Genomic DNA, 15,261 nt, shown 5'->3' with positions numbered 1-15,261 from the left:
AGGCGCTAATTTTAGGAAGTTGCGGGTTGTTGTGCAACTTGAAAACTCTGATAGGACATGAGCATTTTAAATAATCGCCTTTATAATTACACCCAGGGACACTTGACAAAAGGCGACGTTCGCTTGGGCCTGAGACGGACGATTGATTCAGCTCTAAGCTGCAATGCAACATATCTATTTAGACACTTGACAGGCTGTCACTGGCCAGCTACTTTCATGACCACCATTGCACCATTTCTCCACAAACATGTTGATTCTTGCTCGCCACCTTTGGCTCACCGAGGATCTGGCCCATCCAAACTTGTTTGCAGCTATCGTGGATGTCCGAACGCTTACCTGATTTCGGACGACCTTCCTTTTTAGTCTTGGCGTAACCTTTGTTCAAAGTTCATCGCTGCGATGGCAATCGTGCGGCCGTGCCACAACACCCACCCCGGTTTCTCTTCCAATAATTCAGAGAGAAATAAAGGGACAAAGTCACTACTCACGTTCTCCGCCAGGCCCACCCCCGGTTACTGATTGTAACCTGGGGTACTGTTGGCTGATATGGGTGCGCAGATAGCGACGTCCACGAGTCGAGTTACCATGTTATTTCGGACCGACCCTAGAAGGAGGAGGCCTTGCTGCTGATTCTCGTAAAAAAAAGGGAGAGAGAAAAAGAGAGAAAAAACGCATCTGAATTTTCGACAGTACTACTGATATAACGTCAGAAAGCTTGTTCTTCGCGCTTCGCGCACCAACCGGCAGCCAGAAGACGATGATAGATGTAGCCTTTTTCTGGGGAAGAAATCTTGAGCATGCTACACCTCTCGATATCCTACCCGACTAGGTTTCCCGTCCCACGGCAATCAACGTAATATAACCCTCAAAAATCCTCCCTCATACCGGACAAGGGTGGTAGCAGCTGAACACTTGAGCAAGCGCCTGTCCCACCCTCATTCATACCCAACCCCCGTCACATAGTTGTAAACGCGGTTCCCTGGGGGGCGCACGACTGGGTTGTATAGAGGGTCCCTTTTTATTTGTTTATAAGGCCGCCGTATCTCCCAGACGGGGGGACACGTTGATAACTCATGCCCCCAGTCCCCTTTTCGCTCTCATTGCGCGCACCATTGGCATCTTCATGGTATTTTACGATACCTGAAGCCATAAAGAACGAAGCGTTTTTAAGCGTCAGTGGGAGATCATCCTCGAAGAATCATATCACGGCCAGAAAACCCCATAGGGGTGATTGCAAGCCAACATGGAGACCGACAAAGATAAGGAAATTGGAAACACGACGGCGGTCTTGTCTGACAGCAACAGCCACGATGAGGAAGTGGGCGTTGTCAACAAGTCGAAGCCCTTGGTCCGTGAGCTGCGGAACAGGCACATGCAAATGATTGCCATTGGTACGTTGGTACTGAGACCTCCGTCTGCGGGCAACAAGATGTCTTCAAGACGCGAAGAGACTGGAAGCTTCTGCCCGAACCTGGACAAACCCTAATGTTAACATGGCTTCTCAGGCGGATCCATCGGAGCCGGTCTGTTCGTCGGTAGTGGAAAGGCCCTGCGCACCGGTGGCCCTGCGTCGCTGCTCATCTGTTATAGTATTATCGGAGGTATGTAGCTTACCACAGGCCCACCCAGCGAGGACTATGAAGCCAAGTCGAGAAACACGTGCTAAGCCTAACCTCCAATATAGGAATGCTTTTCTTTGTGTGCCAAGCACTCGCCGAGATGGCTGTCCTGTATCCCGGTAAGAACTGGAGCTTTCCGCAGAACCGTTCGTCGAGAGTCATGGCCACTAATACACTTCTGGGCAGTGAACGGTGCTTTCTACACCTATGTCGTCCGTTTCGTGGATCCCTCTTGGTTAGTAGTACTGCCTCGGTTAAAAAAAAAAAAAAAAAAAAAAAAAAAAAAAAAAAAAAAAAAAAAAAAACATAAGGACGGGATGACTGACGTTTCGATTTCAGGGGCTTTGCTGTTGGTTGGGACTACGCACTTTCATGGCTCACCGTCTTGCCATTCGAACTGATCGCAGCATCTATCACGATCAAGTTCTGGCGTGACGATCTAAGCCCTTCTATCTGGATCGCCACCTTCCTCGCCGTCCTCATCATTATCCAGCTGTTTGGAGTCAGGGGTTATGGCGAGGTTGAGTTCATACTCAGCGTGGTCAAGATTGCGGCTTGCACTGGTTTCATCATCTTGGGTATTATCATCAACACTGGTGGCGTGGTATGTTATCCATTGAAAAAGAAGAAAAATACGATGCGCTGGTTCCCGTCCCGGGCAGGAGCTGACTTGTTTTGCAGGGCAACCAAGGATACATCGGAGCGAAGTACTGGGTAGACCCCGGACCCTTTCAAAATGGGTTCAACGGGTTTGCTGGTGTGTTCGCAATCGCCGCCTTTGCCTTCGGCGGCACCGAGCTTGTTGGTCTGGCAGCAGCTGAGTCGGACAACCCGAGGAAGAGCATCCCCGCGGCGAGCAAGCAAGTGTTCTGGCGCATTGCCTTCTTTTACATTGTCAACCTTTTCATCATTGGTCTCATTGTGCCCGCCAACGACCCTCGTCTCCTGGGTGCCTCGGGCGCCAACACCAAGGGTAAGCATTTGGTGTCGGCGGATATTGAATTAAAAAAAAGAAAGAAAAAAAGAAAAAAAAAACTTGGTGAAAACTAGCTGACACAACACCGCTTGCACAGCTTCCCCCTTCGTGCTCGCCATCGAAGATGCCGGTATCAGCGTCCTGCCTCACATCTTCAACGGAGTCATCACCGTCGCCGTCATCTCCGTGGCCAACTCTTGCGCCTTTGGCAGCACCCGTACGATGCAGGCCATGGCCGAACGTGGCATGGCCCCCAAGCAGCTAGCCTACGTCGACAAGAAGGGTCGCCCGGTCGTGTGCATCATCATTCAACTGGCGTTCGGTCTCTTGGCCTTTACCGTCGAGTCTTCCGACTCGGGAACGGTCTTTGACTGGCTGCTCGCCCTCTCGGGTCTGTCCTTCTTCTTCGTCTGGGGCTCCATCTGCCTCGCGCACATCCGCTTCCGCGCCGCCTGGAAGCTGCAGGGCTACACGCTGGATCAGATCCCCTACAAGCCTGCGCTAGGTGTCTTTGGCAGCTGGATCGGTTTCGGTCTCAACTGCTTGTGTCTGGTTGCGACTTTTTACAATGCTTTATACGTAAGTTTTCTTTGTTACATGTACATCCGGAACATAAACCTTCTCTCACTAGAGTCTTGGACTAACAAAAAAAATAGCCATCGCCGAACGCCCAACCCGACGCCGAGGCATTCTTCGAAAGCTACCTGGCTGCCTTCATTGTCATCGCTCTCTACTTATTCTGGAAGGTCTACACTAAGGATTGGAGTCTTTATGTGCCTCTGGCCGACATCGACCTCAAGTCTGGAGCCCGTATGGCTGAGCCCTCCGATGAGCCCGAGGAGGTGCGGACATGGAGCAACCTGCCCAAGCGCATATTCAAGGCTCTGTTCTAAGTTTCCAGTGAAATTTGTAATGTCAGAAGGAATTCGATGATGGTTTTAGGGGTCGTGCATTTTGAAACAAAGGGAGATTGTTGTTGGAGAGAAAAGTGCCCGGGTGACCTGTTCAGAGAAAAATTAGACGTGGCGTGAAGGGTGCACTTAGGTAGTTAATAAACAAATAAACATCAAAGACATATCTGCAAAGCTAGAAGCAGTCTCAAGACCAGGGATAAGATAGACTAGGTAATTTCTTGACTATACCGGGTCGCTTGGTCACATCAGGTTCCGCTTGTCTTGGCGACTTGCCGGGTGTGAGATTACGTATGCCTGCATGAGAGCCATGATTCTTGATACTACCGCTAACAAGTTTGGAGATATGATGTAGATGGGGCAAGAAGTCGCCTAAGGTTAGGTACCTACCTAAGGTAAGGTAGGTAGGTAAAGTAGGGCCCATAAGTATCTAGTTACCGTACCTAGCTGGTACCAGTTAGCCCGCTCGACTATGTGGAAGGGATGCATTAGCTGTCCAGCTTTCAAGAAATCTTTGTCCATACTTGATAGTCTGTTTCATCGAGGTCAATTGAGTTGAGAGATACTTGCAAGGTATTGACAGGAAGGGAATTGAACAGCGTGCGCAATCGGCGGCTGTCAATTGAAATTTTGTCAGCTGCCACAGTCTGCTGCCTGCGACCTTGGCGGAGTTAGGTTCCTATACCAGACCGACCAATTGATCCCTGTCGTGACTGCAGCGCATGAACCAGGCCAGATTTAGTGAGCCTCAGAAGCCCTCAAGATCCCTGACGGTGAGTTCTGGTCTAATGTTTCCGCCTCCCTTTGTTTTTTGTTTTTTTTTTATTATTTCCCCCCCCTTGCACAACACCACACCTACATTTTGTCTTCTTGATCGGGGGTTTATCTCTGCCGCTGGGCTGTGCCAAGCTACCTGGGATCTGGTCAGTGCAATGTAATTGTTATCAGGTCGTCGCATTCCAGTCCCCTCCCCTTTCTCCCTACCGTGCCATTACCGCCTACGACCTGACCGCCGACTTCTACAACTCCTAGCATAATCCATAATCGGCTAGGCCCCCTCCCTCCCTCAGATCCGACCCCGACTCGGAACTGCCCGATCCCCCACGGCTTTTCTGCCGCATCTATAACGAACCACCCTTTCCCCTGAAGATCGAAAAACCGACGACCGCAACCCGGAATAGATCGATCTTATAAAAATTGGCCTCGCATACTGCGAAAACCAAACCTCGTCCCCCCCGACCCCGATAGACCATGCTGGCGTCGGCCGCTAGGAATGGGCCCGGCCACGGCGCCCAACCGGCTGCCTATGGCGGCGGGCCCGCGCCTCCAGCAGGCACATTTACCCCAGGCACAAAGATCCAGGTCGGCAGTCACCGGGTCGTCATACAAAAGTACCTCTCCGAGGGCGGATTCGCACACGTATACCTGGTCAAGCTGCCCCAGCCCGTGAGCGGGACTGACCTCGCCGTGCTCAAGCGGGTGGCCGTGCCCGACAAGGAGGCGCTGCGTGGCATGCGCACCGAGGTCGAGACCATGAAGCGCCTCAAGGGCCACCGTGCCATCGTCACATATATCGACTCGCACGCCTCGGAGCTGCGTGGCGGCGGCTACGAGGTCTTTTTGTTGATGGAGTACTGCGACGGCGGCGGCCTCATAGACTTTATGAACACGCGGCTGCAGCACCGCCTCACGGAGCCAGAGATCCTAAACATCTTCACCGACGTGGCCGAGGGGGTGGCCTGCATGCACTACCTGAAGCCGCCGCTGCTGCACAGGGATCTCAAGGTCGAGAACGTGCTCATCACCACGTACGGCTCCGTGCGCAAGTTCAAGCTCTGCGACTTTGGTTCCGCCGCCCCGCCCCGTCCCGCGCCCACCACGGTGGCCGAGTGCCGGGCTACCGACGAGGACGTGCAGAAGCATACGACGATGCAGTACAGGAGCCCGGAGATGACGGATGTCTATAGGAAGCAGCCGATCGACGAGAAGTCGGATATTTGGGCGCTAGGCGTTCTACTCTACAAGCTCTGCTACTACACCACCCCCTTTGAAGACCAGGGTCAGCTGGCCATTCTAAATGCTAGCTACAAGTACCCCAGCTATCCGGTATTCTCGGATCGCTTGAAGCAGCTCATCGGTAAGCATTGCCAAATCGGGCTGATACCTGGGATTGCCGGACGGCTGTTTCGTGGGCTGCAGAATATGCGCTAACCATAGATTCTTCCGCCCTGTCTCAGCCTTGATGCTCAAGGAAAACCCCCAATCCCGTCCCAATATATACCAGGTTCTTAAGGAAGGGTGCGCAATGCAAGGCAAAGAACCTCCAATCAAAGATGTACGTCATCATACTCGTTGGGTCAAACTAATACAAGCATGGTCGAGTTTGCGCCTGGCTAACGAGAGATATACAAATCAACCAGATATACTCTGGAAAGCCACGAACAACACCCCAGCCCAGCTCCAGGCCACCGGCGGCGGATCAGCCTCCGCAAGCCCCCGTCGTTGGGGCATCTTTTGCTCCGGCAGCAAAACAACAGCAGGCCATACCGGAAATTGCGCCCATGAGAAGGGGCAGACCGACAGCTGTAACCACCCTCCCTGCTCAGCCAGGCACCTCCCCGTCGAGCAAACCTAAGCCAAGCCCATCGCCCATGAGAATCACGAATGGTGACCCATTTGCCGCACTCGACAGCAAAGCAGCAGCGATTACCGGCAAAGGCGACGAGCTTTCGTCGAGATTTCCCACGCTTGACCAGTTTTCATTACTCCACGACCATGGCTCAAAGTTCAACTTTGATGATCCATCGTCTCCCGACTTGTCCAAGAGGGATATCGGCCAAAGGATTACCGAAAGGTTGGCAGACGACGCTTTCGCACAAGCCAGTTCTCCAGAGAAGCAGTCACAACAACCACCTCAAACCGTCTATAATAAGCCGGCAGTAGTATCTCCGCCTATACATTCGGCCTCAGCGCCTCCCAGGACAAACGATATGAGCCGTGCCTCGGCCATTATTGCGCAGACTCCCGAGTTGCAGGCCATTGCCTCACCCGAACTTAAACAGCAGTCTCCTCCCAAGCCGAAGCCGGCAATGGTATCGACGGGGATGATGACGAGTACGCCCCCGACAGAACGACCAGCACAGTTCCAGTCGTATCAGCGGTATCCTGACCGCTCCTCAAGCATGCCCAAGCCGAAGGAAACTGAGAGTCTTGGTCAATCAGCAGCGAGCGACACGACCGCTCCCAGGGTGTCTACGTATCCCTCCGTGTCGACCCACATTCATAATTCTTCTTCTTCGCGACCATCATTAGAAGGAGGGCGTCCGAGTTCGGATTTGCTAGATGCGGCCTACAGGACCACATCGCAGAGCTCACGACCCAGGCCGGCCAGCACATATATGGAGTCCAACTTGGACTATCTGCGCGAAAAAGAGAAATCGACCAAGCCGATTCCTTCTCCGGGCTTATCATCTGGGAGAAACTCGGCATTCATGTCGCCCCCACCACCAGAACCTTCAGAAGAGGCAAACATTGCTTCGAATGTGGACTTTTTACGGTCGATGGAGGAATCAGATTCCAAGAAGACGAGCAAGCAAGGAAAGCGATCCAGCCTGACTTCGTTATCATCAGGAACAAAAAATATATTTGCGGGCAAGTTCAGCGATGCGTTCAAACGGTTTGAGCACAACAACAATAACAATAGTGCGCCACCACCGGCAAGAACACCATCGCCATTGAAAAGCCTGGGGCGACACCACGACCTGACGCCAATCGCAGGGTCCGAGGCGACAGATGGCAGGTCTGACGACGGGCAGGTCCTCGAGGAGACAGACGACATGACCCCCGAGATGCGGCGGGAGGTTGAGCGCCGGCGACTCTCTGAAGAAGAAAAGAGGGTTGCGGCAGCCGGTGCCGAGTATCGAAAGCGGCTGGCTGACCGCGAGCCTGGGTCTGCGCAAGCGGGGCTCCCTAAAAGCATCGGTGGCGTTTCTCGTGCCGTTTCGATTCAGAACAAGGTTCAAAACCTGCTGGACGAGAGCCAGAAGTCGACCCATATCACGCGGACCGCTCAAGGGTATGGGCACTTTACCGAGACGCCCACCCAGGAACTGGAGAGGCCTGAAATCCCACGGAAACCTGTGGGTGGAATGATGCGAGGCAATGCCGGGCTTGGGATGGGGATCGAGACGAAGCGGCCGGCACCGCCAGTTGGTACCAAGCCCGATGTGCGGCCCGTCTCCTTGATGCCGAACACGAGCGGGAGACCTGCGGCTCCTCCCAAGCCCACACATCTTTACAAAAACCTTACCAGCGGTGGGGGGAGGCCCATGTCGCCGCCGAAGCCAAGCTCGCTAAACAAGCCACTTCCTCACAGGCCACCCCCGGGGCAGCAGGAACAACTGATGGCTCCCAGCCTCCCTGGACAACCGGTGCTTGACATGACTGCACAGGAGAAGGACGACTACCTGAACGACTTCCAGAAGCGATTCCCTAGCCTGGGCGCAATCGAGATGGTGGAGCGGGACCTGGGTGCGGAACCTACCGGCGGGAGGGACCGGGAACGTTGATCGGGGAGCACTATTTTTTTTCTTTATTTTTCTTCTTCTTCGTTTCTTTGTAGCACGGCGCGACGCAGGGCATCCGGCAAAGAAAAAACGCGGGAGTGTATGTTATGCATGCACTGCAACGTTGCCGAAAAGTATATAGAGAAGAGACAGGGAGGGTGGTGATCACCCCCGTCTTTAGTCTAGCGCGTGCATACCCGTAGATATTTTAGAAATACTTTTCAAGGCACCATGTCAATTGTCGGCCGGCAAATTTAAGAAACAAACCATATCGGGATCATTTCTAATTTGTGAGCCAAGCCGGGAGGGAAAACATGACCAGAAGCTCGGGGTTCTGAATGCGCGTTTTTTGTCGGCGACCACTGCTTTGGTGGTAGCTGCGGGCAAGGATAAGGTATAAGGTACTTGGTTGTTGTCTAGACTAAGTCGGCGATGGTCTCTACCGGTAATGGGTTCGGCGACTTCCTTGGGTACTTGGGGTGGGGTTGCCTTCGGACAAAAAAATCCGTACAGTCCGTTCCAGATGGCATTCATGGCTTCGTAATTATAGGTCTAACTTATTTGCCTATTTAGGTACCTTACCTTGTCTGCCGCACGTTCTGACCAACTTGTCTGTTCAAGAAACTGACCTGCACATTTTCCACATAATACCAAATCGACCCAACCACCATCTTGACCAAAAGTATTTCGTTCGCCGGAAGAACAGAACAACAGAACAACAAAAAATATACCCATAACGCAACACCCTTCGCAAAGAAATCATCATGTGCATGGGAGCTACCTGCGGAACTTGCTGTGCGTATAACAAACCAACCAACCCCCTTTTCATCCCCCATCTTTATCCTGTTTTTTTTTTTTTTTTTTTTTTTTTTTTTTTTTTTTTTATCAAGCCAGAGCAGGGAAGACTGACACTACATGCCGTCATTTATTAATGACAAAATAACACAACCCAAACAGCAAAGAAATCATGGCGCGGCTGCGGCAGTCACATCTCCTCCGCCATGGCTGGGGTCCCCGAGTCTGAGTGGTGCACATGTGAGCCCAAGGTCGAGTTCGAGGGCACCATGTACCCGCCCGCCGCCAAGATGTCGATTCCTGGGGCGAGCTGGATTGGGAACATGCTGGGTTCCGGGGGTGCCAAGAAGGAGGAGCTCTGAGATTCCATTGTGAATTTTGTTATTTTTTTTGTTAATGTTCTCTTTTTCAATATTTCTTTGTTCTTTGAGAAAGAAAAAAAAGGCCATGGGCTTTTCCAATACTTCGGAGAAAGCTTCCGACTCAGCGCTATCATCGACTAGAGATACGGGTACGCGGTGGGGCTACTCCGACCTCGGCAGTATCAGCTGTAATGTAGTCACTTGGAGATACGAGGTAGATACGGAGCTGGAAGATAAAACCAGGCCGACTAGCTGCTTAACTACCACGACTGTGACGAATTTTGGAATGTTTTCTTAGTAAACAAATAATATATATTGCCTCTCATTCGCGGCGTGCGTCCATCTCTGCATTGCATCAACGTTTACAAGGCGAGTGGGTGGAAGCGCGAGCAAGATGTTGCTTTTCTCACCGGCAATAACAGCCATCGTCCTCGGCGTCTGGGCCGTTGCTTATCTGATTAGATGCCTCCGGTCGCCTCTCCGCAAGGTGCCGGGCCCGTGGTACTCGCTCTTCACGGGAGCGGTCCTCAAGTACAACGAGCTGCAGGGGCGACGGACTCGGTACATCCACAGCCTGCACCTCAAGTACGGCCCGACGGTGCGCCTGTCGCCGGGCGAGGCCTCGTTCACGGGGATCGACGCCATCAGGGAGATTTACGGCTCCGGGGGCAGCGGGTACGAGAAGACTGAATTCTACAACCTCTTCACCGTCTACGGCAGGAGGACCATGTTCTCGACGCTCGACAGGGAAAGCCATGCCAGGAGGAAGAGGGTGCTGGCGGACCGATATGCAAACACCAATGTGATGAAGCAGCCCGCCCTGAGCGGCATTGCGGAGAGGGCGAGGAGGTTCGTCGAGTTGTGTCAGGGTTCCGTCGGTGGAAGTCTTGATATCTACGTGAGTCGGTGTTTTCTTTTTTTGCTGCCCAGTGATAAAAAGGATATATAAAGAAAGTTTCCCCATCTAACTTGGGCCTGTGTTTCTTTTAGACCACTCTGCATTCTTATGCCTTTGACTGTGTCACGCATCATCTTTTCCACCCGCTGTGTACCAATTCTCTGCAGAACAAGCATGACGGTGATGTCATGAGGGAGGTGACATTCGACAGCAGCTTTAAGAGTGCGTCATGAGCTGGCCTGCTTATTTATGGCCTTTTGAAAATCGATAAGCATCCAGCCCGTCAAGAATCTGTACTGACCCAGACCCATCACCCGCTCTGCAGACCGCCTTGTAAAATATTACAACCCTTCACTGTATCAAATCATCGAGCCGCTGTTGTCCTTAATCACCAAACCCCGAGCAACCCCGCTGGCCAACAAGTTCGTCCTTGACACCAGCGCCCAGACGGATGCGTCGCCCTTTACTCTCCTGGACCGCCTACATCAAAGGAAGAACGGCGGCGACCTCGAGCAGATCGACATAGCGGCCGAGTGCCTCGATCACATGGTCGCTGGAATCGACACAACTGGCGACGCGCTTTGCTTCCTCATGTACCAGCTTTCCTTGCCATCCTCGGCCCCTTTCCAGCGGAAGCTGCAGGCCGAGCTGGCGGCGAACCCGGATCCCGACGAGACGCCCTTCGATAAGCTTCCGTACCTGGACGCAGTCGTCCAGGAGGGTCTGAGATGCTTCCCGGCCATACCAATGTCGCTGCCGAGGTATGTCCCAAGCGGTGGGAGGCACGTCGATGGGTACTTTATGCCACAGGGGACTATTGTTAGCTGTCAGGGTGAGTTTTTTCTTCTTCTTTCTTTCTTGTTGCAGGGAGAGTTATAGAAACAAAAGAACCTCCCCATTGGCTTGGCCTCTGACGTATACTCTATAGCATATTCTGTCCATCGAATCAACGGAGATGTCTTTCCTCATCCCGAAACCTTCAATCCAGACCGGTGGCTAGATGTGGAGGGTGACGCAACACGAAGAAGATACATGTTCGCATTTTCCCATGGTGGCAGGGGATGCGTTGGTAGACAGTGAGCGCCACGTTCTGCCCATCCACTCCCTTTTCAAGCCCTCTCTGGCTGTCATCTTGGTCCATACTGACAACCGGCTTTTTTTTTCGACTTAGTTTGGCATTTGTTGAAATGAAGTTGCTACTTCGGGATATCTACTCGCGGTACTCGACGATACCCGACTCCAAGATGACGGACGAGGCCATGGCCATGTCGGATCAGATCATCTCGTCAAGGCCTGCAGGACAGGAGTGTCTGATGAGGTTCATTCCGCTGGCGGACAATGCCAAATGAGGCGTTTGAGGTCTAGACTGGACTTTGTGGTATGGGCTGTCAAAAGCATAAATAGGTTTGCAAAGATGACGGCTGCAACTTGAAACCAAAATCACTTTCTTCTGGAGAGAAGAGAGTAAAATTGGCATCGAGTCCATGGCCCTGGTGATCATACGGCCGCCACAGTACGTAATGCATGTAGCGCATATTTTATGGTATTTATATCGATCGCACAACGTTTATGTCACACGATATTCAAGAATACCCTTGTTAATTAATCTTGACGCGGTTAATCGGGAAACAAAAAACTCGAGTACTATTCTAGTCTAGTTCTAGATAGACTATACTAGTAGTCTCAATCTCCAATCACGTGGCTAACATGGGAGACGCGTATGGTGAGAGATCATCATACATGAAGAAAACTTTAAAGTGGATCAATCGAGGGGTTGGAAACAAGGCAGCAGCCTGAAGACCTTAGATTTGTATACGGATCGAGGCCCGAGCCAGACCCGACGCATGCATGCTTAGCCCCGCCGCCACCTCATCCATCCCCGACACCATCCGCAACCGCCCCTCAACGCCCTGTGCTCTCTCCCACTGTACATAGTACTATGCAGGTGCCTGTGCTATTAACAGAAGCCTAGAACTAGGACTTTCCTGACTTGCCACTTCCACAACCCACTAAAAACCTGCACTGAGTCAACAAGGCCAGACCACCAAAAGAGAATTTTTTCTCCAAAAGCTTACAAACAAAAAGGACCAGACAATCCTTTGATTTTTTTGCATCAGCATTCGCACACATAACAGAAACCCTTATCCATCGATCCACCAAGGAGAGAAAGCAACATCGTTTCGTGCATCTGCCAATCTGGCTTGATTTCGAAAAAAAAAAGAAAAGAAAAAGAAAACACTTTTTTTTTATTAAAAAAAAAAAACCCCCCCAATCAACATCGCGCACTCGCGAACACAACAATCCTCTGCTGCCGACGCACCTTTGCACTTGACAAACGGTCGGCTCTGAATCACTTATCTGTGTCCTCTTCGACGCCCCATCACACAGCGTCTCCTGTCAGATTATTTACTTTGACCGGCAACACTGATCATCACAAACTCCCGCTTTCGACTTGTACCAAACGGCTCGACCTTGATCTCGGAAACGATCCCCAGCAACAAACCCCACGGGTATTTCGGTACAGAAGCTGTTTATGTATCAGCACGACAAAATCACGGTCTCTAGACACCTCCCACCCATCAGACTGCAATCATTTCGCATACCGCGGATACCTTGTAGTCCCAGTCTCTTCTCCGACGGCTGAAGCTTTCACGATCGCCTCGCGTTAATGCCTCTGATTTCGAAAAACCGTTCGGTTTCCCCTATGTCAACCAAAAGTCCCACGAATTCTTACTGACCCTTCGGCTCACCCCCATCGCCACGACCACTCGTCAGCCCTTCACTATTTTATTTGCCAGTCTATGTCTGCCAAAGCCTCCTGAATTGCTACCTAGCAGCCCATCGGATCGCCAAATCTACAGAGCTTCTTTAGCCAGAAAGAACCACCGCCAACAAAGAACAACCTCCAAGTAGTTCATCACCCCCAATACCGCCAAGATGTCTCTCATCAACGTCCGCCGTGACAACAAGGATGTCTTCTATCGTTACAAGATGGAGCGCCTGCAGACCAAGATCGAGGGTAAGGGCAACGGAATCAAGACCGTTGTCGTCAACCTCACGAGCGTCGCTCAGTCTCTCGCTCGTCCTGGAGCCTACCTTATCAAGTACTTTGGCTTTGAGCTCGGTGCCCAGACCAACATTGATCCCGCCGACGACCGTTGGATCATCAACGGAGCTCACGATGCTGCAAAGCTTCAGGACTACCTCGACGGGTTCATCAACAAGTTTGTTCTTTGCAAGAAGTGCAAGAACCCCGAGACAGATGTCATCATCAAGGACGGCAACATCAGCCTGGACTGCAAGGCTTGCGGTGCCCGCTCGGACGTCGACCTTCGCTTGAAGCTCAGCGGTTTCATCCTGAAGAACGTGCCCAAAAAGACCAAGAAGGACAAGGCTGAGCGCAAGGCCGCCCGTAAGGCCAAACAGAACGGCACCGCCAAGGATGGCGAAGGCAGCGGCGAGGAACACTCTCCCGATGGCTCTGGCAAGGAGAACGGCGACAAGAACGGCCACAACGGTGCCGATGATGGCAGTGACGATGACGATGCTCTCACCCGCAAGATCAAGAGCGAGGCTAAGGAGATTTCCTCTAACGGAGGCGGCAAGGCTGACGATGATGAGTGGGCCGTCGACATGAGCGCTGAGGCCGTCAAGGCTCGTCAGCAATCGCTTCCTGGCGAGTTCAAGCAGAAGCTTAACATCAATGGCGAAGATGAGGATGAGGATGGTGAAGGAGGCAACAGTGTCTACGACCAGCTCGGAACTTGGATCCTGGACCAGGCTGCCGAGAAGGGCAACATCGACAAGGTTGACGACATTGCCATTTACGTCAAGGCCAAGGAGTTTGGCATTGAGACCAAGCATCGTACTGTTTTGGTGCTCGTCCAGACTCTTTTCAATGAGAACATCTGTGCACAGATCACCAAGCGTGCCGGCATGCTCAAGCAGGTGTGTAACCAATCCGGGTCAACGTCTCATTTTGGCTCGACAAAACCCCCTTTTATCTGATGAAATATACATGACTAACTAGGTTTGAGTAGATTGTCACTTCTGAGCGCCACGAGAAGGCCCTCTTGGGTGGTACCGAGAGACTCATTGGCCAGCTTGGCAAGGACAAGCCCGAGATGTTTGACAAGATTGTCAAGATTCTTCAGCTGTACTACCACCACGATCTCATTTCCGAAGAGGTCGTCACCAAGTGGGGTACACATGCCAGCAAGAAGTACGTCGACCTGTCCACCTCCAAGAAGGTCCGCAAGTCGGCTGAGCCTTTCTTGAACTGGCTTGCTGAGGCTGAGGAGGAGGACTCTGACGACGACGAGTAAATGGAGGTTTTGTACGAATGACAAAGGTTGTGACAATTCTGCAGCACAAGTTCGAAAGCTTGATGTGACATTACTCAGAATGGAATTAGAATTTTGCCTAGTTGCCACTACTTTGGATTGGGTTACTTACACCTTTACCACTACGACGCTCTTTTCGTCTCAGGCTTTTTCAACCCCCATTTTGGGAGACTTTGTAAAATTCGTGCCAGTTTGGGCTTTGTTGCTGTTTACGCTATGGATGTTTTTGCTTCTATTTGTGAATTCGACCAGTTGAACTGCGACGGTGGTATGGATAGCGGAAGATACAATGATGATCATGTTTCGTTTGATACTATATAACATTCATGGTGAAATTAGCGAACCCCGCCCGCGCAGTGTATGATCAGCTTAGGGTGTAACCAGTAGCACGTTTTTATCCAAGTATTTTGGGTCTGATCAAGGCGTAAACGTAGACTTTTTTCGGTACCTATACTACCTCTAACCAAATGAAATCCTCCAGGAAAAGCTTCTAGGTGAATAAGCCAAGCGGAAGAATGTTCAAATGTCAACTTTGGTCGTTCGATGCTATCTGTTAATTCTTAAAAGATGCACATCCAGGGGCATATCCTTCCCGTTCCAGGGATAGGGAGGGATTCAGGCTGTTACATATTTTTTTGTCCCTTCTCTTCCTCGAGTTCGGCATCCTTGTAACATATAACCTGACAGTCTGAACTACCATAACCCTGGGAAAAGAAATGCTTTGACTTGCGAATTGATTGTGAGAATCACTTCTTATGATCAAACCCAATTGCAACAAGAAAAAAGAAAAAA

General features: G+C 51.5%; 4 protein-coding genes across 4 annotated transcripts; all 4 read left to right on the top strand.

Annotated features, from left to right (window-relative positions):
• Positions 1–1,030: 1,030 nt before the first annotated feature.
• PgNI_04541 (uncharacterized protein) lies at positions 1,031–3,717 on the top strand. The gene is made up of 8 exons (XM_031124586.1): positions 1,031–1,391; positions 1,506–1,601; positions 1,685–1,738; positions 1,806–1,854; positions 1,959–2,223; positions 2,301–2,592; positions 2,693–3,174; positions 3,252–3,717. Exons 1-8 carry the CDS (start codon positions 1,244–1,246, stop codon positions 3,486–3,488), a joined length of 1,623 nt encoding a protein of 540 aa, XP_030983636.1. The 5' UTR covers positions 1,031–1,243; the 3' UTR covers positions 3,489–3,717.
• A 633-nt stretch (positions 3,718–4,350) lies between these two features.
• On the top strand, positions 4,351–8,420 carry PgNI_04540 (uncharacterized protein). Its single transcript, XM_031124585.1, has 3 exons — positions 4,351–5,643; positions 5,744–5,841; positions 5,927–8,420. The coding sequence occupies exons 1-3, from the start codon at positions 4,758–4,760 to the stop codon at positions 8,072–8,074; spliced, it is 3,132 nt and encodes a 1,043-aa protein (XP_030983635.1). The 5' UTR covers positions 4,351–4,757; the 3' UTR covers positions 8,075–8,420.
• Positions 8,421–9,072: 652 nt separating this feature from the next.
• Positions 9,073–11,682, top strand: PgNI_04539 (uncharacterized protein; the record flags this gene model as incomplete). The annotated part of the gene is made up of 6 exons (XM_031124584.1): positions 9,073–9,205; positions 9,651–10,126; positions 10,219–10,348; positions 10,452–10,958; positions 11,055–11,202; positions 11,298–11,682. The coding sequence occupies 6 exons, from the start codon at positions 9,073–9,075 to the stop codon at positions 11,473–11,475; spliced, it is 1,572 nt and encodes a 523-aa protein (XP_030985183.1). The 3' UTR covers positions 11,476–11,682.
• A 470-nt stretch (positions 11,683–12,152) lies between these two features.
• Positions 12,153–14,782, top strand: PgNI_04538 (uncharacterized protein). The gene is made up of 2 exons (XM_031124583.1): positions 12,153–14,074; positions 14,167–14,782. The coding sequence occupies exons 1-2, from the start codon at positions 13,064–13,066 to the stop codon at positions 14,449–14,451; spliced, it is 1,296 nt and encodes a 431-aa protein (XP_030985184.1). The 5' UTR covers positions 12,153–13,063; the 3' UTR covers positions 14,452–14,782.
• The last annotated feature ends 479 nt before the right edge of the window (positions 14,783–15,261 follow it).

The sequence above is a fragment of the Pyricularia grisea genome (assembly GCF_004355905.1).
Source record: "Pyricularia grisea strain NI907 chromosome Unknown Pyricularia_grisea_NI907_Scaffold_2, whole genome shotgun sequence".
Taxonomy (NCBI): domain Eukaryota; kingdom Fungi; phylum Ascomycota; class Sordariomycetes; order Magnaporthales; family Pyriculariaceae; genus Pyricularia; species Pyricularia grisea.
The sequence above is the reverse complement of the archived record's forward strand: the minus strand, read 5'-3'. Positions and strand labels throughout refer to the sequence as shown.